Source organism: Pyxicephalus adspersus, chromosome 4 (assembly GCF_032062135.1).
Source record: "Pyxicephalus adspersus chromosome 4, UCB_Pads_2.0, whole genome shotgun sequence".
NCBI classification, from domain to species: Eukaryota; Metazoa; Chordata; class Amphibia; order Anura; family Pyxicephalidae; genus Pyxicephalus; species Pyxicephalus adspersus.
In genome coordinates, this window is record NC_092861.1 from 19,365,694 (window position 1) to 19,388,199 (window position 22,506).

The 22,506-nt window shown below is 37.6% G+C and overlaps 1 protein-coding gene across 1 annotated transcript in view; it reads left to right on the forward strand.

Annotated features, from left to right (window-relative positions):
• Window positions 1-22,506, forward strand: part of NBAS (NBAS subunit of NRZ tethering complex) — a 412,001-nt gene that overhangs the window by 209,622 nt on the left and 179,873 nt on the right. The window contains exons 36-38 of the mRNA XM_072407518.1: window positions 8,262-8,429; window positions 11,637-11,750; window positions 14,696-14,819. Coding sequence (XP_072263619.1) covers window positions 8,262-8,429; window positions 11,637-11,750; window positions 14,696-14,819 — 406 coding nt within the window. The remainder of the gene's footprint in view (window positions 1-8,261; window positions 8,430-11,636; window positions 11,751-14,695; window positions 14,820-22,506) is intronic.

A 22,506-nucleotide genomic window follows, 5' to 3' on the forward strand; every position in this document is an offset into this window, starting at 1 on the left:
ATGAAAGTCTATAGGCTTGCTAGTTTACTGAGGTCAGTTTGGGCCAGAATCTATGAAATTGCCTGTGTTACATCCTATTTGTGTTTCTGCCTTCTACCGCTGAAGATCTCCCGAGTTTCCAGCTGTTCGGCCACACTGACTAATATAGATTTGTTACTTAAAGTCAAGCACAGTTTAAAGATAATTGGGGAAGCCAGTAAAATCACAGCCATCTCAGTACAATAATAAACCGAGAAGTCTGTCTCTTAAAATAACCGCCTGATTGCTTTGTAAAATGGATGCAGCTATTTTGATCAAAAGTTAACTACAGCAAGGTAATCTAAGTACATATCTTGCCATGTTTATGATTGGGTAAAAGAAGTAAAGTGTACCTTTCAGAATAAAATATTAAATATTTTTTTTTTAATTTACCTTGAAGTTTGTTTTAAAATGTTAATGCTATAATAATGCTATGCTATAATTAATGCTTAAATAATGCTATAGAATTTGATTACATAAGAGTTGATATAAAACTGTCAATATAGGAATATGGAGACTGCCTATAAAGAGTGGCTGTTCTATAATCATCATCCTTGTCCTTTCTTTATTCCTACAACAACTTTAATGCAGCCATTGAAAACTAAGTTTCCATCAAGTTTAGTGGTTCCAGATTCCTTCCTCATTTATTAGTTATTGAAGCTAAGGGATTGGAATGTCAACTCCAGAGCCTACCAAGGCTTCCCCCATTCCAGTCCTTGGTGGCCGCATGCAGGCTAAGGTTTTTCACAGTCATTTTATGACACTGTAAACCAACGCTTACTAAAAAATGGACAGCCTTGGCCTATACCTTTCATAATTTATAATAGTGCAAATAGGTAAATATAAAATATAAATTCTAGCTTGTGCCTTATTTCTAACTAATTAAGGCTTTGTACGTTATTTAGTAATATTCTCTGTTTAAAGCCTTTTAGTTTGAACACAAAAAAAAGTGATAAAATGTGTGTCAGGTTTTTGTTACCTCCATGATGATTGCTCTCATCGTTTTTGTGCTGCTCTCCAGAGATTGTCATAGGGACAGAAAGTAAGCCTAACTCTCTCCAGCAAGGTCAGACATCAGTAAAAAAGTAATGTTCTTTTTGAAGTCTTACATAAAATTAAGGGCGTCATGATAGGTAACAGTCTCTTGGTTGGTGGCCTTTAGTTCATCTTGTCTTCAGGTAACTATGTATCTCTTACCAAAAATTTGGATTGCACAGCTCATTATTACAGGTGGTCACAGGGAAACTTCTAGGCTGTGAGTCTGGTGACACACTAACTAATATTATTATTATTATTACACAGTATTAATATAGTGCCAACATTCTACTCAGCACTTCATAAAGTCCATAGTCATGTCACTAGCTGTCCTCCAACGGAGCTCTCAATCCAATGTCCTTACCATTGTCATTTGTCATTACAACAGTCTAAGGTCGATTTGGGGGGAAGGGAAGCCAATTAACCTAAAAGAATGTTTTTGGAATGTGGGTGGAAACCAGAGTACCTGGAGGAAACCCACGCAAACACAGGCAGAACATACAAACTCCATGCAGATAGTGTCCTGGCCAAGATCCAAACCCGAAACTTAGTGCTGCAAAAGCCAGAGTGCTAACCTCTGAGCCATCATGCTGCCCAATGTTGTATCAGAAGCTGGCTGGTGAATTGTTCTGAAAAATATATAAAGAATGGACCTCTGAAAAAGGGGAACCAAAAGGTAAGCTTACTATAGGTCTTCCTTTTCGGAAACACAGACAGCAAAAAAGATCCAGCTATGAATTAAACCTTCCTCTCTACATTTAGAAATATACACTAACAGTATTCAAAAAGTTAGTTGTTGAATTTAGATATGTCCAAAATGAAAATGCTTTCCCAAGGAGCATGTCATTCTATTGTTGTTTTGCAAAATGAAGCTTCTTCTGTGCATTAGATCACCAAGAAACTCATACAAAGTTAATCACTACCTTTAGGATAAAAGATACATAACTATACAAGAGGATAAGTGCAATGTAAACTGCATTTGCCTTGCGGGTCCTGAGCTGGCTACGTTTTTAAATTATGAGCTAGATACTTAGTGCAAGTTATTGTTATCGAAACAGTAAAAATACAACTCTGGAATGTTGGCCTTAGAGGCAAAAGAAAAAGTGATATCTGAAAATGCTAAATAAAATGAACACCAGAACACAGGTAGTAGATTTCTAAAAAAAAAAAAAAAAAAAAGGATTATTATTTGGGAGATAATTCTAAGTTTTAGGTCTTTGGAAAAAGAAAGAAAGTGATAAGTGGAACAAATGAAAGGATGCTCAAAGAGTGCTTGATTCATTCTGTGAAGAATGTCAGAGAAAATGTAATAGAACAGAGCTGCTTTGGTGGTGGTAAGGTAAAGGATAATTAGAATACAGGTAGTCCCCGAGTTACATACAAGATAGGGACTGTAGGTTTGTTTGTAGGTTGAGTTTGTATGCAAGTCAGAACAGGTACAGTATTTTAATAAATGCAATTAGGACAGATGTTTGTCTCCACATATAATCCTCACTGTGAGCTAATCACAAACAAAGCAAAACAAAAAACACTTTATGGAGCCTAGCCTCCTAGACATTAGTTCATTAACTTCTGGAGCAAGCTGAGCTTTGATGTGCAAAAATAACAACTGCAGAGTTTGTCTTGGTCATTAAAGAGTTACAAGAGGCTGCAGAAAGAACTCATCCACAACCTCAGCTGTGTTTAGCAAAAGATTTCTTCTGCAAGTCATGCAAACTGTCCTCCCCCCCCATCAAGCCTCTGTCCTGCACAAGAGTGAGCAGGGAAGCTATGTTCGTATCTAGGAGTCGTCCTTATGTTGGATGTCCTTAAATCGGGGACTACCTGTAATGGAATAGAAAGGGTATAACTTTATTTTTACTTATCATCTCATCAGCACATCAGTGCTTACTGAAGATTTCCTCATGCAGAACATTGATCTGAAATATACTTCTAAGCTATACACAACATGACCAAAAGCTGATAAAAAAAAACAGTACTGTCTTTTGCTTAAATCACAGTGTAATCACCAGAGATCTTAGTGTGAGCTTCTCCCTAAGGTCATAGAAAAATGCAAGTCATATCTCTGGGAAGAGCTAAAGAAAGTGTTTGTTAAAAATGGATCCTGGATATAAATAAAAACCATTGTTATAATATCAGTGATCTGCAAAACTGCAAAAAAATTTGCTGCACATTATGGATTATTTTTGCATGCAGAGTTTGAAGAATGGTACTTTAAAAAACATATGAAAGCACATTATTGCATTGTGAGTGCATTGATTATAAGTTCTGATCAGTCTAATGCCATTATCGAAAACAGAAGTATTAGTTGCTTTCGAGAACTGAATCATAAACTTTTGACTGAATGGCTGAATTTTGGTCAGGGCATACATTTGTCACCTAGTTTGGTCACCTACTCATGATGAAGGCTCTAGGGTTTGTAGTGGACAAAGCAACCTTTTTGTTTTCTCAGATCCTAATGGAATGGACTGGTTTTTGGAGACTTTGAAGAATTTGGGGTAGGATAAAAACTTTAGTTCTAGGTCCACATTTTTTGTTAGCCAAACTTACTAAATAGTGGTGCACAAGCCTTTATAACTGTTAACAGACTGAGCCTCAGTATCTGCCTGTCTCTCATTTGTTTTGGGGGACTTATTAGAGGGCATCCTGTTAGTCAGAAACTGACATACGTTTAGTTTTCGGTCTTTGCATTGATGCCACTACCTCCACCAGTTGAGTACCTATGAGGGAAGTCCAAGGGTGACCTTGGTGTAAGAAACATGGGACTTAAAAGACATGAAAGAGATTGCTTATACATATTTTATATTTTGTATAATTTTAAAGCATACAAATGCGTATGTTTCATTGCCAAAAGCCATATATGACACCATATCTTTAGAACCTAATCATCCTAATGATGAGCAGGGGTAAAAGTAAATCTGAATTTACAAAGTCATACAGTAATATGAATACAATTCCGTCCAGTCTGCTTCCTCTGGAATTTGATAGCTCTTGGGGGGACTAAATATAAAGAATAAAAAGAATATATAGCAAAACGCCACTATCATTTATACAATGTAGTCACAAACTCAATATAATGGAGATACACATGTAAACTAATGAACTTTTGTTAGTTTATAAAGCAAACTTACTTGGGTACAGTACGTGAGTCCTGGACGGCTGGACAGATAGGCCATCAGCAGCAACCAGTGATTGGTAGCAAATAAGGAAAATGTCCATAATATGTTCCTAAGGAATGGAGTAGAAAATAGAATAATTACATGGATGGAAATAAGTGAAGAAAGAAATTAGGTACAATGGTTAGGCAGTTTAGGACTAACATTGGACTAAAAGTAATATAAATAGGACAATAAACTCAATGTATATGGACATGAAAATCACAAGGATATATATGGGTAATGTAATGAATGGAATGCCTTTAAAAATCCTATGTTTCTTGCTATTTATTCATTGTACAGTTGGAGTAATTATACCTTAAAAATGAAAATATATTGTTTTACATACTGTTTTTAATTAAAACCTCATAATGTGTATGTGTGTATACATTCAAGCTTGAGCTACTGGAAGGGGGGGGGGGGGGGACGCATAAATGCCGCCATTTTCTTGTGTGTGTGGGGGGGGGGGGGGGGGGGGGGGGTCTTGAATCCTAGGCCAATGTAATTCATAAGGTCTGCCTATAGAAAAGCTTTTTATTCAAAGACGTTTTGGGACCTCATTACCTCTGTGTATTTGAGACTGAGGTTAAATAGTTTGAGGAGTAAAAAAATACTGACACCTTGAGGTATTTACACTCAAGTATTGGTATTTTTTGGAGACTTTTGCAGTTGACACATTTACTGAATAGAGTGGATTCGCTCAGTCATTACAGTTTAGGAGCAGTTAGGTCATTAATGGTGTAAAATGATACCTTTTCCATACTTCCACTGGGATTTCATAAAAGGGCATTTGATAGGATGCTATTATTTAACTTGTGCCAATTGATGTTATTTTAAGGCAAGCTCAATATACAAGGGTCACTGCTGGAGATAATACAAGATCTGAAATCTTTATCCTGGTTGACATTTCTCTGTGTGGTTCTTTATGCCTTATTGCAGGCTTTTTCATTGTAAATGTTTATCTCATTGTTCTATACTTGTTTCCCCTTCAGCGTCCTTTGTGTTTTCTGATCCTTTAACCACACAAATTACAGCCTTTTAGTGCACCGCTGGGTACCATAGTCACTGCTTACCCACACCGGCTGCAAAGGGATGAAGCACTGTGTACTTAAAATATCATTTATATGAAAAATAGGAATGTATTTTTATTCAAGGTCATTTTTTGCTTAAAAGTTTCTAAAGGACTAATAATGCTCAAGTTCTTTGTGATTTAGGGGTCTGTTTCCAAAGCAGTGGATGTGAAATTCAACAAACTCTCTATGGTAGAGAATCAACCATTGCCAATTATAACACATGGACTTTGCAAATTCTCCACCTGAGAGTGAATTTCAGCTTTATTGCTTTATATATAGACCACTTGGTGACCAAACGTCTATTATGCACAATGCAATTAGACCTGACAGTACCCTACAGCCCCTACTCCAGGAAAGCATCTAACTATATGTGTGAAATATGGGAATATTACACCTACAGGTCTTGTACCACCCCACCTCATAAATGTACAGTGACGGCAAAAGCAGAGTACCGATAAGCTCATCTCTCCGTCACTGCCTCCATTGGTGTTCTTCTTGTACTAACAGACAAAGGATTGGTGCCCTGGATTGCTTAACCTTCTGCCAGTCCAAGCTTTGCTTCACAGGGGCTTAAAGATGCCAATGTCAAAACAAAGTCAAATACACTATTTTCATGAAACAAAAAAAATACATTTTAATGATCTATTAAGGATCTGCATTCATTTGTGCCTTTTTTTGTAAAGATAGGGCAGAAGTTAAGCCTTTGTTAAGTTCTTATTGCACCCAACTGGGGACATTCACCATGTCCATTTGTCTTGGAGATCATTGTCATTGCGTCAGAAAATGAGGGAGAATCCAAATCCTAAATTCCTTCAACTCCAAATTTTCTTTCATTTCCTTTTGCATCTCCAGAACCAGAAATACCTTTAAAAAAAGAAATCAAAACCACAAAATGTTCACAAAGCTTGGCCATTATTGAACACAACTTTTACGACTGGATCTTTAATTTAAAGCTTAGTTTATATTTTTTTTTATTTGAATCTACGTTTTTATTCCCCAGATATATACTATCATTACAACCCTCTGCCATTGTCTTTTATTAGAAAATGCTTAACTCTGTTGATCCACCAGTGTATCAGATTAATTATCTGTCCTTTATACACTACATTAAGTGACTTTGTAATTACAGAACAAATCAATAGAGTCTTTCAAAAATAATGCTCCAGTATATGTCCTTTTCATAGGACTCTCAATCAGCTGTAGGTCCTTTGATCTTTTTTGCCCATGGCCTGTTCCAATAGCATTAATGAACTTTTTAATTTTCATTTTTCATATGCTTTGTCAGTTTTTGTCACAATTAAATGAAAACAAACCCAAATTTAAAACAGTTTGAATTCTCCAAAGAGAATTCCTAAGAACATTTGGTGATCTTGTATTGAAGCTGGACCCATCTGTGTAATATCCTGCTTGTAGAAGTAGGAACAAACAAGCATTGTACAGACAAAACATCCTGTATGTTCCATGGGCAGTTAGAAAACATTAAAGCTGCATACACACGTGCAATCTTTTACGATCCTTTCCAACGACTTAGGACTGCACGACACATGAACGACCACTGTACACATCACCATACTGCTCTATGCAGAGGGGAGGAGGAAAACAACGAAGTGGCACCCTGCTGCGTGCTCTCCCCCTTAGCTTGCATTAGGATTGTTCACCGTCCATCGTTTGTGGATCCGCCAGGGGGGTCGTTAGGACAATGGGCGACGGGCGCTGTACACATGCCAGATTCTCGTCCGATTTCGGCCCTGAGCGATTATCGGGCGAGAACTATTGAACGTGTGTATGTAGTTTAACTGTTGGGATCTGTTGCAGCAAATCATTAAAAGATGTTTGGGGACAGCTATACTTTTGCTGGATTTTCACCCAAAATGATCACAAATTGTACCTAGCAATAGTTATAGCCAAAGCTTTTAATATCATTTTCAGTAAAACTACAACCAACTTTTCTCATGGAATGCACCTTATCTTTTATATCAGTATTGCATTCCTTCTCCTTGTCTTCTTGCTTTTTGTCATTCCCTCCTGTCCCTTCTCTATCTTATTTTCCCCCCCTCTTCCTTTTACAAGTCTTGTTTTTTTCATCTTCTCGCTCACATTCATCTTCCTTCTACTTTCACCATTTTTACAGTCAAAGCAAACGCTATGGTTCACCACATCCAATGTGTTCCTCTACAACACTCATAGATGTTTCTGCTCCATAAAGTATTTGCCCATTATTGTTTTCTTGTTTATAGAGATATTGTTGCTGAATCCTGATTTTATGGCACCATGAGACCGTTACATTGTAAATTGGTGATTGTTTCTGTGTAAAATAAAAAAGGAGTGGTACAAACATGAAAAAGAAAAGGTAACTGGTGATGTCCGTCCTTATTTTCAAAGTGTCGCAAACAGATAAGAAAATTTTGTAGAAACTAGAAGAGTGCTTACCGTGCTCTCTATATATGTCATGGTGAAGGGCCAGGCCCTGAATTTTATTCATGCATTGCATATTAGTTGATTTTCTATTTCAAACAAAAGACCAGGAAGTAATTCAAGATACAGACAAAAGGTAGGTAACATAAATTTTTATATAAATTCAAAACTTTGAGTTGCAGCCAGAACAGGATTTAAAAGGAAATCTTCCAACCAGGATACTAGAGAGCTGTATAGGAGAGGATGTTCCTCACATTGGAAAGATTGCCCCTCACCTGCTGTCTACAAAACAAGACATGAAATGAAATTCCCAATATGACGCTGCCAAAAGAGAATGGCAGGGATTTTACCCTCCTCTTCTATATCCAAAATGACTGTATATATACTTTAAATGAATTCAAAAACTTTTTCATCATCAGAAGTCATCAGAACAATTTTACATGTTTTTTTTTTTTTTTCAATAATTGTAGGGTTTTTGTATGTTCACTGGCAGTCGTGTTTGCATTAATATGTGTGCCATGCATGCCCATAAATAACGATGAACCATGTCATGTTACATTTACAGGCCGACTTGAAGTTTGCATCTACCCCATCTGTGGATTTGCTGCATCGGACAACAGCCACAACAATGAAAGTTATCACTAATACAACCCTAACTACTAAAGCTGTGTTGCATGCGGTCAGTGATGGACAGTGGTGGAAAAAGTCACTAACATACCTGCGTCCGCTGAATGTAAGCATTTTGAGTTGTGTAAAACTGAGCAGCTAAATTCTAGTGTATTACAATATACTCTTAATGTATACAGTCCAGCTTACACACAAGACCTAGTTATGGGATTTGAAGATAAATACAGAGATCGTTGTTTATAAACTGCAGGAAATAAACATAGATTGTTTCCATCTTTGAGTAAGTTGTCATTGATGAATACAATTAAAATACACTATAGTTTTCACTAATATCCTGTAGGTATTTGCAAAACTGCAGTTTTTACACATTTGATTTGTTTTGCAGGATTGAAGAATTCATGCAGGGGGAACCTTCTTCCTCTTCTATGTTTCTCCTGTGACATTTGTCCGAACATTTTAATTTTTTTGTCAGTAAGGGCCAATCGCTTTGTATTGCATTGTGATGACATTTATTTTGCTTGAAAACCACAACACACGACCACAGTAGATGCCAATGCACCCAGTGCTACAGCACAGCACAACACAACCTTGTAGGAAAAAAAAAATGCAAAAAATTATTTTTCCATTGTTGTAAGCTGACAGCCCATTTACAGTAAAATGCTTTGTTGCAGAAGGTTGCAATTTACCAGACAATGTACAGTAATGTTGTAATCCCTTAGTCTTAGTTCACACTTACAGTGAGTTTTCCGCTTCCTCACGCCAGGAGACCGTGATAGCGTCTACATGGTAGCGTCTCCCTGCGACAGCTCCATAGGGAATGAATAGGGGCTGCAGAGAGTGGTAATAGTTGCTGCCAACTATTAAATGTGCAGGAACTGTTTTTTTACAAACCGAAGCTACTGTGCAAGTGTTAGAGCGGCTTGCAAATTGTCAGCTGGTGAAATTGCACATGATCTCTCAATCCTGAGGTAGATGTGAACATGCGCTTACTGTTGCCAACTTTGTACTAGGGCCATCCTTACTTAGTCCCTGACTTTTGGTTGCCTTTCCAATTACAAACTATTTTTGCGTGGATCAGTAAGATAAAATCTAAATCAGATCAACTTTATTTTCTATGTTGTAACAATACAGCATGTGGAGAAATTCAAGGCGGTAAATAGTTATGGGAAGCGTAAGCATACTATAATAGAGTATCCTTAAACTCCTATTACTTCAAAAGCACTTACCCCTTTCTAATAAAGCAGTATATATGTGAATATTTATTGCAGATCAGCCCATCAGCTTTGAATACACATTAAAATTCAGCTGACAGGCATACTATTCTTTTAGCTGACACACATTTGGCACTTCAGGATCATTCCAGCGATCATTTTGCAGCCTAAAATGCAGACAGAACTCTGAATTGCTCTGCAGCATACAATAGTAAGGATGACAGAATATTCCTAAAGTTTCTGTGGTACATCCATGAAATTTACACTTTTTAAAGTTTAGTTTAAAGTAAAGTACAGTTATCCACTACCTCCCTCCACTTACAACAAATGAGTAGCGTGCTACTTGGCTGGGGTTAACTTCTTGATTTAGGTTTCATAGGGAAATAATTGTGCTTGTTAAGTTGCATTGGGGTGCCATTTAAAATGAATAGCACCACACATTGCATTACGTTGCCATGCGTTAATGTAACAAAGATCGGTTAAGCCGACTTCTATATATATATATATATATATATATATATATACATACACACACACATACACACACACTCCATGCACATGTACCAATGTCTTGTGTGCATGGGCATATATAGCAGATAATTTATGCTTAGGTCTAATTTTACTTATGTTTGCCCAAATTCTCATAAAACCTTTGACTAAATGTGGATTCTATTGGCTATATTTGTATTAAATAGAAGTTGTTTTGGGACGTGATAATTAAGTTTATAATATCTTAGTAAAATGAGCCTTTTTCCTGTCACGTTACAATATCCTGCTCACGAAATAATATACCTTATACTGCATCAGAACATGGATGGCTTTAGGTTTCATATCGTGGAATAAAGTCTCCCTAGGTTGTTTTTTTAAATATTTAGTCTCTACTAGCACTGCTTAAAAAATATTTAAACCCATTAACTAAACATGTTATGGCACGTTACTAGTCCTTTTTTTTATCTGGGGTTCTTACATGTAATACATTTATTGTGGTAGGGTGACAAGACTTCTTTAAGCACTTACTGTGCTGTGTATTTGTTGCAACATTTTCACTCTTGAAAAGGAATTGTTATAGTATCACAGAACTCCCATTCTTCTTTTCTCAATAACATTTAGGGGCTATTTTGTTGTCTCTGGTCTCAATAAAAAGCAATAGTAACTGGTGAGGCAGAAAGCACAGGAAGTTGACCTTACTAGATTTCTGACATTGTAAATTTAACAGATCAGAAAGTTCATGTTTATAGTTTATATACACTTTATTATTTTGGTGCTTAATAAATATGGGATATAAATAAGTACATTCCTGAGATGTAATTCTGCCACTGTTTTCCTTAAAACCCTTTGTGTTTGTGTAGCACCCTTCAATCATTTCCATCATGCATAAGTTCAGATTGTAGCTGTTAGTGAGCCTGTTCCTGCCTGTTACTACACCAGATGCTTTGCTGCTTTTTGCTTACAAAATAATTGTGTGTAACCGTTAAAGATAGTTAGGAAACTCACAATCTAGATTTTTATGTGCGCCTGAGTGTACACCAGCTTGCTTCTGCAGATGAGGAAAACCATTAATGCTTGCTACCATTAAATATTTTTTTTAATCCACTTTCGTTTGCTCGTGTGAACACGTAGTGCTTTGGCTCATATAGTATCAATAAAGAATGTGACTTTTCAGTAAAATCTGTATTGAGCTAAATGATCATCTAATTAAGAATATGCCTATGTCAATTATTGGCTATAGGCTTTCAAGTATTACATTTTAGTAACAAACAGTAAACAAGCTGCAAAACAAGCCCTCACTGACCTGTGTAGCTGCAGGTGCTGATGAGCAATTCATCCTAAAAGTCCACAAAAGCAGCACTGAAGTCCTTCAAGATTATGTATCACTGATTTATGCTTATGAATTCTCATATAGCTGGCACACCTTTCTACTGCTTGTGTTGTATTGCACCCATCCATTTCTTGTTTTTCTAATAATTACTGCAGTTTATGCCTATTTAAAACTTTACAATGTTAGATACTTCCCTTTGATACCACCCTTATATACTGTACGTTATCTGTACCACACGATACTACAATGTTGTGATAACAGCTTGCTCTCTTTATTCCATCAGGCTCAGGAGCACAGCGGTGCACCAAAGGATGCCAAAGGATCAAGCACAGCAGGAGTTAATCAGGGCTGCCATCCTTTTTATGAGTCTCTAATTGTCAATCCTTTTATTGCTGAAGTAAGTATAAAATCTAAGACACCAAGCAAAGGAAAATCCTTTATCGCTCTTGATTTAGATAACATAATTAAATGTTTTCAAGTGGGTCTTAAGGATTAATTAATTAAACTTCTTGTTAGCTCAACACGGGCGATATTTATCTCATGCGCACCTGTGTAAAAGGTAGCAAGCAGTACAATGCCTTTTACTTTTTTATTCTGCAATGTTGTGTTACCAAAGTATCGACAAGAATAAAAAATTAACAGTGCCAATGATGTTATCTGTGTTTTCACGGGATGGAAACAGGTTCATTTACCCTTCATTTTTATTGGACATTCTTTTAACCCAATAGGCAATTTTCACTTCAGGTTTAGCCCTAACTATTTTAGAATTATTGTAATCAAGCAAAATGTTGTGACCTATCATAAGAATTTTTTTCAGATTCCTAGATCGGTACTGAATAGTTTGGAGTCTACTGACCCTGTACTGTAAACCATTTGGAGGGATAACCTTCTACACAAAAAAAACCTAATTTAGATCAAGCTGAATGTTATCTTGCAGTAAAAAAGATCCAGGATCATTTTAGATAATGCAAAAGCAGTAGCAGAGGGCAAAACCTGTAATGGCTAATGGAGACTACACGGCATAGATGCAATAATAGTGATGTTTGATTCTAGAAATGAATTTTAGGTCTCAGAATGTTTTGACTGAACTTTTAGCATTCGCCATTTTCCTAAATGTGCTCTGGAAACTTACAGAGAAAGATTGGGGTTCTTTGCTTTCGGGCAAAATAAACCAAAACATTTATTCCTTTTGACTGGGGTGGACTTAAACTTTAAAGATACTCTCACTCTGTCCATTTGCAGTAAAATAACAGATTTATTTATTTAGTAAGAAAAAAAAACACCCACTTATACTTTTCCTGCATTCCTCTAATCTATTGCTCCAAGTCTTAAAGCATAACTGAAACTTACCCCCCAAAACTTACCTGTCACCATTCGCTCACAGGGGGCTGCCATTTTCTTTCTTCTTTACCTGTAGACAATCTTTAACCATCTTTATTCTTCGGATGGGGATAAGGTACCTCTTGGAGTTGGCTCATTCCTGGCATGTGCCGGGGAAGCTGGGATTGCTGGGTATCTTGGAAACCAAAGCTGAAGCTGCATTTGTGCAGCTCAGCTGTTTAACAGATGCCTGGAGAGATCAGACAGGGAGGAGGAGTTATTGCAGAAGTGACATTGTCTATCCTTGTCTATCCTTTACTGTAATAATGACCTGTCTGGTTATGAATTCCTAAAAGTGGGACTTCCTCTTCAACCCGGTGCATATTCCATGATGAATGGTTTAGGCCAAGTTATGGGCTACACTGATCCTGCCAGAAACCTTATGTGCTCCCTGCCTGTGTTAAATATTATCAGTTATCTTTATTCCCAGCCTTTTCTGTTCTGGCTTGGAGATGATAAGAGGGAAAGTGGTCTGTAGTCCTTACACAGGGACAATTCTGCTTCTACAAAAGCACACCCAAAGGAGGAAGCATGTTTGGAGATTAATAGATGAAAATACAGGGAAAAAGCCTGGGAAACATATACAGTCATCACATGCGGGCTCTGTTACTTTTTAGTAAATAAACATTTTGCTCTTGAGTTTAGAACCATTCTAACCCTAAACCACAAAAACAAGTTATTTCCCACCATTGATTAATCACAATGTAAGTAAAAAAGTTATCTGTATATTGATTCAAGTCCACAGGTTATATAAAAGCCACTAGTATTGGAGCAATCAGTCAAATCATTATTCATCCAAGACACATGGGATTACTCTTTATTATTTTATAGCACAACTGCATTTTTGGGTTTTTGGGATTTTTTAGGTACCACAACTCAATTTACTTTATACAGTTAGAAAAATATGTTTACTTTATTAATTTACATATGTATATGCAACATTAAAACTTTCTAGTGCATAACAATATTTTGTGGGACACTTTCCCCAGACCTCTAAATTTGTAATTCTTAAAGTTGAATTCCCTAATGTATTTCACCTTTTGACTTGATCAGAAGGCTTAACTTTTGTATATGCCTGTCCCAACATCAGACAATGTTGGCCTTAGATATATATGTTAAGGATTATGGTTTTAATTCTGTACATCACTGTGTTATATGTCAGCACTATAAAAGTACAAAATAATAATAGTCCAGGTCATTGTTTCTCAACTAATTTTCCTTCAGAGGTTGCTAAGGGTTCCTTGATCAATGAGCAATTTGTGCCTCCCAGGTCAATTTACCAACACCCATTATCATTTTGACTTTTTGTACGGGTGGCGTTCTTCCTAAAGGCCAACAATGTAAAAGGCATTTTTTCCACTAGCTTCCACGATAATGTAATGTAAGCTGTGGATATAGTAACTATAGAAGGTGTTCCCTGAGAACTTATTTTAAGGATTCCCCTCATTGTATAGAATTCCAAACACCCATATGAGGCAAAGTGAATTATCCATTTTTTTTTGTAAAATCAGTGTAAATCTATTGTTGACAACCAATAGCTAGAAATTAGCAGTTTATTCTCACATTTTTTAGTGAAGTTTACCACGTTGTGTCAATATGTACAATATTACCAATATGCTTGAACTGTCACATGATTTTCAATGGTAATTTATTGCACCAATGTCTCTGACCTTGACCATAAACAAAAAAGTTTACTCCTACATGGTTTGGCTATCACCTTATTTTATAGAACAAAAATGAAAATTTTCCAGTAATATAATAGAATAGATTATTGTGTGCAATGTATTTCAATTGCCAACTTTCAGCCCATGCATGTTTTATCCTTTTTATTTCACGTGTGATTCTGTTAAGTCAGATGTGATAACGTTATCATGTAAGTTGTCTTTCTGGAAATTAATGTCATATTTGTACATGTACACAGGTGAATCTTTCCTCTTCCTTTTGTTTTCTGCCTTACATCAGAGTGAAGCTGGATACACAACATACCAGCACAGGTCCCAGGAAAGCTTTGCCGAAGTGCTCCTCGGAACCGGAAAATTAGCTGAGACAAAGAGCGAGGGAGACAGCCTGTTCCCAGCAACAGAAGGTATGATTCATATTACACAGTGCTTCTCTTTACACAATGGTGGGGACTACAGGGGAAAGCGATGTGCATGTCACTGTGTATTTTCTGCTGCAGCTACAATAACACATGGAGGAATTCACTGATGGCAGAACTGTTTACATCTCTAAATATATCTTATGAGCAATTTGTCCGAGCTTCATAAGCCAGAGGGATAAAGATATTCAAATTAGTTCATATCCAAAACCAGACACCCAGAATAATTTGTTATCTGTTCCTGCCCACTGGGAGTCAGTGTGAAGCTTGTTGTGTTTTTGCACGCCCCTAACATTGACACCTACGACACTCAGTGGATAGGGAAAACCACACAAAGGGGTCTAATGAATCCACTTATAAAATGTGTAAGTGTTGAATAAAAGGTTTCAATCCTGTACCTTAGCTAATTTGCTTTTTTTTCCCTCATATGTGCTTTACTGTTTGAGGTTGTATTTCTTTAATTAGTATGTAAGGAAAAAACATTTTTTTAACTCGTTTTGACACAAATTTAGTTTTTAACATCTTAATAGAGTAGACTCCTGTTCCAGTGACAGCTGTTTAAGAATGGAATATGAATTGGTCCTAAAGCTGTAAGCTCATTAAATTTACTCTTGACTTAAAACATACAGATAAAATACTTTTTCTTACAGCATTTAAAAAGCATATATGGGAATCATTTTTATCCACCAGAAACTCTATACCTTTGTTCAGCCAGTCACATGTTCCAGACGCTTACAAGTTAGCCATGCCAAATTCAGCTTGGTCACTGTGCTTGCTTCCTCTATTAGCACTGCAACGAAGCATCAATTGCTTGTAGTGGAGCTTGCAACCCTAGATATCCAGGTTCAAATCTCAGCCAGGACACACCATGAAGTTTATTCTCCCCTTGTTTGCGTTGTTTCCTCTAGGTACTCTGGCTTCCTCCCACAGTGCAAAAATATACTGCTGGGTTAATTGTTTTGTCCCTCTAAATTGGCCTTGGATATGTTAAGGATTATGGTTTTAATTCTGTACATCACTATTTTATATGTCAGCACTATAAAAGTACAAAATAATAATAGTCCAGGTCATTGTTTCTCAACTAATTTTCCTCCAGAGGTTGCTAAGGGTTCCTTGATCAATGAGCAATTTTTACCTCCCAGGTCAGTTTACCAACACAAATTATCATTTTGACTTTTTGTAAGGGTGGCATTCTTCCTAAAGGCCAGCAATGTAAAAAGGCATTTTTTTTTCACTAGCTTCCACGTTAATGTAATGTGAGCTGTGGATATAGTAACTATAGAAGGTGTTCTCTGAGAACTTATTTTAAGGATTCCCCCATGTTAAAAAGGTTGAGAATGTCCGGTCCCATCCCTTGTTATTCCTGTTTATCATATAATATAATCACTTGTAAAGTAAATGTAGAACTATATTATTTGTTTTCAAAGCTTAGGTAACTTGAATTGGAGATCAGCATTAAAGTAATCCTTGCTTTCGGTTTGTTGCATTGGTACCCATATCTGTATGATAATCAAACTGCACCGTCCATGTACCTTAAAAATGGGCTACACTGATTCTGGCTCCACAAGCCAGTCCAGGTCCAGGAAAAAAAAATGTGTTGAACTCATCTGACTTTTACAAGTTCCCACTGTAAATACACACATTTCAGATCCTAACGAGGTTTGGCACATAGAATCTCCTTTTTCAAGAGAGCAATATACAATGCGAGGGGTATATGAAATTGTATGGCAGACTCTTACCCACATCTCTACTTCAAGCAAGCTATCCCACTGAGTTTCCTGTTCTAGGTGAAAGAACAAACTTAGTAGGAACTATTGTACCCCTTTGCGACATGCTTAGATTTGCAAGATCTTACCAATTAAAAAAGTTTTGCAGAGTTTAACCCAAAAACATTGCAGGTATGTCATGAATTGTACCGCAAGCTTTGGTAAGGTCCCTGGGCAAAAAGGCATCAAACTACTGACTCCATACTTGAAAGACAAATTAGATTTCTGCATTGCTTCAATCCTCTTTACAAAACTTTACCATGTCTTGATTCTACTTTTTACATCAAAGGTTTACTTTTGTAGACTTTCACATACAATAACCTTGCTTTTGCTCACCCCATAACTTTGTACTGCTGCTCTGATGATTGAAAATAATGTACTGCATTAGCTACATATTGGGGCTATGAACTCCCAGTCTGACATCACTAATATGACCAACACTGGAAGTAGTGGGTATTTATATCCACTGCCTCTGCTTAATTGGAGTAGCAGGGATAAATATATACTTAGAGGGGAGCTAAACTATCCCTGGTCACAAAATGCTAAATACACAAATTTCCTTTTACTTCTTTCTTCCAATATAAAGGCTCCCTGTTCCCTGTTGGCACTGTGTAATCACTGAGTAACCCTTCTGTGATTTTGTGTTTACATTATAGACATCAGAAAATAAAGCTCTATGGAACTTTGTAAATGCCTTTTATAGTATCAGCTGCGGTCATGACCCACATCAAATAAATCCCTCATCACCTGCTGCAGAGCACCTTACCTTGTGCAAGTGGGTCACGTTTGACTCTTTTGCGTCATTCTTGACATTTGCTGGAGTGATGTGTACAGATGGTCTCTTTTTTTATTCCTACAGAACAATGTGTCATGGGCCTGCTCCCTCTTAGCATATCATAATATCAAATAATTGTACACACGCAATGCAATTTGTTTCTTACATGCACATACCTCGTGCTGCAATCCACCTGTTGCTCTGTAGGTACTGAGCCTATATTTCAGTTTTATGTTCAGTGATCTGCAAATTCTTATTAGGTATAGAACTATTTGCATGTAAATAGACTAAAGCACTGTTTCTCAAACAGGATTCCTCCGGAGGTTGCTAGAGGTTCCTTGAGAAGGGAGCAATTTGTGGTTCTTAAGCTGCGTACACACGTCAGATTTTTCTCGCCCGATAATCGCCATCGGCCAGATATCGGGCGAGAATCTGGCGTGTGTACAGTCTGCGTCGTTAATCTGGTGGATCCTTCTGGCGCCGTCCTGGCGGATCCACGAACGATGAACGACAAGCGATCCTAATGCAAGGGAAGGGGGAGAGTGCGCAGCAGGGTGCCACTCCGTCACTTTCCCCCTCCCCTAGAGCAGAACGGTGCTGTATGTACAGCACTCATTCATGCATCGTGTAGTTCTTTGTCGTTGGAAAGGATCGTGAAAGATCCTTTCCAACGACAAAAATTGCACATTCGTACGCAGCTTTAGGTTAGTTTAATCAACACAATAACTTTTTGGTTATCTGTAAGGGTGACATTCTTACAACAATTCATACCAGCAATGTAAAAAGCATTCTTTCTACCCACCACCACACTAATGTAATGTAAGTTGTAGTTAGTGTTGTTATTATTATCAGGGGAAGACCTGAAGATAACTCAGGGGTTCCCTCATGTCAAAAAGTTTGAAATAAAACACTGATCTAAAGCTTGTCCCTTGTGACACAGCAAATGTTAGCTACCTTTAACATATTATTCCTGAATAGAAGCAGCAGGGAACTAACATACATGTTAATGTAATGTTGTCTAGGCAGCCATGCAGCTATGCTCATCATGTGGGAACTCCATTCTAGGTTCATTACTAAGTGTGACTTTGGTGCTCCTATCTCAGCCCACTACAATTTTAACACACGCATCCCTATCACTGCTGTCCAGTTGCTCCTATGAGACCCTGCAGCACAATACAATTAGACCAGAGAGATCCAATGATTTCTGAATAGCTTATCAGTCCCCTGCCAATTGTTCCTGTTGCCTGGAGGTATTCTATGAAGGGTCAGATTTTATATATAGTTTTATATTGTTAGCAATAGACAATTGCTCTGGCAGTTACTTTACCAGCATCTGAAAGATTTTTCGGTCTGAATTCCTATTTTATATCGCACTAGGCTTTCATCAATTTCTAAAGACTAAGCTAAAGGTAAGCAATTTTCTTTTTTTTCAGGAAATAAAAATATGATCAGAGCTGTGGCTCTGTGTTGAGGAACACGCATTCTTTAAGGAAACAAGGGCAGCCTGTGCTTCTATTATTTTGTTAAAATTTCCCTTCATTTTCCTAGCAGTTGATGAAGTGAAGCGGTGATAGTTTTTCAACTTCCATAGTGATTCAGGGTCAGAGCAGGTAACAGAACCCTGTAGGCAGTGGCAGACAAAAGCAGCAGATAAATATGTACAGTTCTGCTAATGCGTCATGTGGAACTGAGCCTTTAATACAGCAAGTATAATGCAACGAGTCCAAGTGTCCTTCTCTGTTTTCCTTCCCAGTACTGCCTTCAGCTAAACTGTCTTCCTAATCCTGGCAGCTGACTGAGTGCCGTGGCATATTAATGCTGCGAAGAGCTTTAATGAAGTGACTCCTTCGTGACACTTCGTTACCTGCTAAAAAATAAGCTTAGGACAAGGGACGTGTCTGAGAGCAGATCATATCATATACGTATACCCCTAGAGCAATATTCTCAGCTGCGCCACCTACAGGAGGACCACAGTTTTTATTCCACCAACATAGGACAGTTGGAGCAAGAACGGAGTCAATAATGACTATAATTATTCTTACCACTGCCACTGAGAAGCTGTCATAAAATTTATGTATTCTCCCCAGAAATTGTTTTTTTTAGCTGCGTGAGAAGAACCTTTAGGCGGGTGGCAGCCCCTGTATTGTGACCCTATTTTTCAGTAACTACCCAAAAGTAGCTGGGTGGTTATTAAAAAGTGTTGGGTAGTGCGCCCAGCCAAATAGGGCTGGGGAAAATACTATATGTAAATAAAGTTCGATAAGAAGTTAAAAATACATGGTAGTATCTATTTCATTTAGTTTTATTCTTTTTTTTTCTTTAACATCCCCAACCAATGTATAAACTGATATGTTAAGCTGAAAAAAACTGCAACTAGCTCACAGTTTTAGCACAACAGTACAAAATACTTCCTGCAAAACCTGTCATTAATGCAGAAGACAGACTCTAGGAACGAATTGGTGACTAAATGCCGGCAGATTATCATGTGATCTCAGCCCAAATGTTATTTAGTCTAAAATAATCCTGTGAAATTTGTTATTTCTCATGCAAACTCATCAGGTAACATTAAGGGTCAGAAAAACACTTAAAGCCTCTGAGCTGCTTCTCCATGTATTTTTCCCATCTTCCAAATGTGCAATGTGTGAAGTCAACCAGTTGACAGCATGTGCGTCGGACACTCCAGCTATAGAATCAGGCCTCAGGATATTGGGGGCCCAGTTACATTTTTGCAAAGCATAGGTGTGTATCCAGCCTAAAACTGATTTAAGAGGAATATGAATCCTTTATAGGTAGGTTTGCACGGTCATAAATTTCAAAATTAAAAAAGTAAATGTACCCTGGGTTACGTATGAGATAGGGACTGTAGGTTTGTTCTTAGGTTGAATTTGTTTGGAAGTCGGAACAGGTACATTATTTTAATATATTCAATTAGGACATATGTTTGACTCAACATATTATTAGGCAGCATGATGTCAGTTACTGTATATAATCCTCTCCCGAGTTAATCACAAACAAAGCAAAAAAAACCTAAACTTTATGCATCCTAGACATTCGTTAACCTCTGGAGGAAGCTGTGCTTTGATATGCAAAAAAAAAAACAACTTCAGAGTTTTGTCTTGCTCATTAAAGAGTTACAAGAGGCTGCAGAACAGCAAAATATTTAGTCCAATAAATAGTCCAATTGGACTCTCATACTTTTTTTTGAAATTCTGAGCCTTGCTTCTTTAATTCTGGACAGCCTTTGTAGAGGTGCAAAAGTGTATGATGGTTTCTCACTAGGAATATGAAAGTATCTTAATCTAATCACACCACTAAGAAGTGATCAGGGGCAGATTTCATTTTGTGACATTGTTCTTTAGGTCAGCAGAGAAGAATATATGGGCCAAGTCAAGCCTTGTTTACACAATAACAGATGTTAACACTGTAACAGATGCATTTCCCTGCACTGTTATTACAAGACATGATTATCTGTGTTGCTGGGAACATCAGACATTGCTTTATATTCCCTGGGATTGGTTTCCTAAAAGTCTTTTGCTATTTTGTTAGCAAATGTTTTCAATCCTGGACCAGATCAACTCTAGGTTTCCTGGATCACCCAGCTTCATTGATGAAAGTGTATCCTCTCTAGCCTTGGAGAGCTTTAATAAATCAGGCTCTATGTGTAATATCCACACTGCACCACTCATAATGTAAATGAGGCCCAAAGGTCTAGTAAATCTTTGCACCATCTGCCATTCACACAGCCTCTTTCCTTGACCCTGTTAAGAATTGTTTGCCCTCGTGCAAGAACTTGATCTGGTTTGGTTCTTTCCCCATGCAATGCCCAGCTTGTTTTAGAAATAGCGTTGAACCTAGAGACAGCCCGACAATTAGTATTTTTAGATCTCTGTGTGTTTCCCAGTAGAGGTTTCCTTCAAAGTGACCTTGTTGGTTGTGTAAAAGGTATTGAAACAAAGGGCTTCCCTGTAAATATAGGGTTACTAATTAACACTTTCGCTGTCTTCAGGAATTATGTTGGCTGACACATCTCCAACACATCTGAAACACTAATTCGGGTGTCTGATTCTTGGTCCTGCGCTGCTCAGTGTGGTTCCTTCTGCTGAAATCTCTGTCACTGTTGTCACCTGTAGTGAAATAAGGACCAGGTTACCTGGCTTTTGACACTCTCAGTAGTGTCGCATCCTGAGCAATTTTTGGCAACAGGGATGGGCAGCAGTAGGGTTAAATCGTAACGCTTTTGCTTAGCTGGAATTTCTATGTATAATCCTTTCAACTTTAGCAGCAGATTAGCCGTGAGGGGGTCTTTATACATTGGGCACTGGGTATAGTTGCATATTTGGGTACAGCCTCCAAAATGGTGCCTTCTATTAATTCTGCTGTCCGCTGCTCTTTATGAGGACAGGGTTTGTTCTGGTACTTTGACTTTGCCCCACCGTGGCTTGGTTCAGCCCAGCTTTTTCTGCAGTGTCTGATGTTGACCAGCTATTGTACTGATCTTTGTATAGGTCTGGCAATGGGAAAGGGAGGGAACCAGCACAAGTGAGGAGATACGTCCTGCATTAAGCATTACATAGGAGTCATATTTAGAGAACAATAAGTGTAAACTAAGACACAATCATCCTATAATTTATAAATGTGCTCTTGTATTTAGGAAGCACAATGCCCACTTGATGCGGCAGTTAAGGTGGTAATAGGAAGACGACTTGACCTGTGGCGCCTTCCCTTTGTGTGCATGTTTTTCTCCTGATGTTCTCTTTAGTTTTCTTAGTAATAACTAGGTATGGTAACCAGCGCTGCGGAGGGTGGCAGGCAGCCATGGCTTTCAATGAGGAGCACCTGTGTGTTTTTTTGTGGATAAATTGCGTAGGAGGAAATTCAGAGCACTGAACAAAGTGAAAATATCCTAATCAAAGCATTTAAAAAAAAAACAATGTGACATCAACCTAAAGCTGAATTCTCCCACATTAAAAAGAGCACCTGACAGATTTCTGTAAATGTAAATGCCAACAATTTAACAAATCTCTGACGCACTTGTTACTGATCTGCCAGGTACACACAACAGCATATTAAGTATAATATATCTCAAGTTGTGTTAAAGAGAAACTGAAATATGAAATATGTAACTGATATTTTT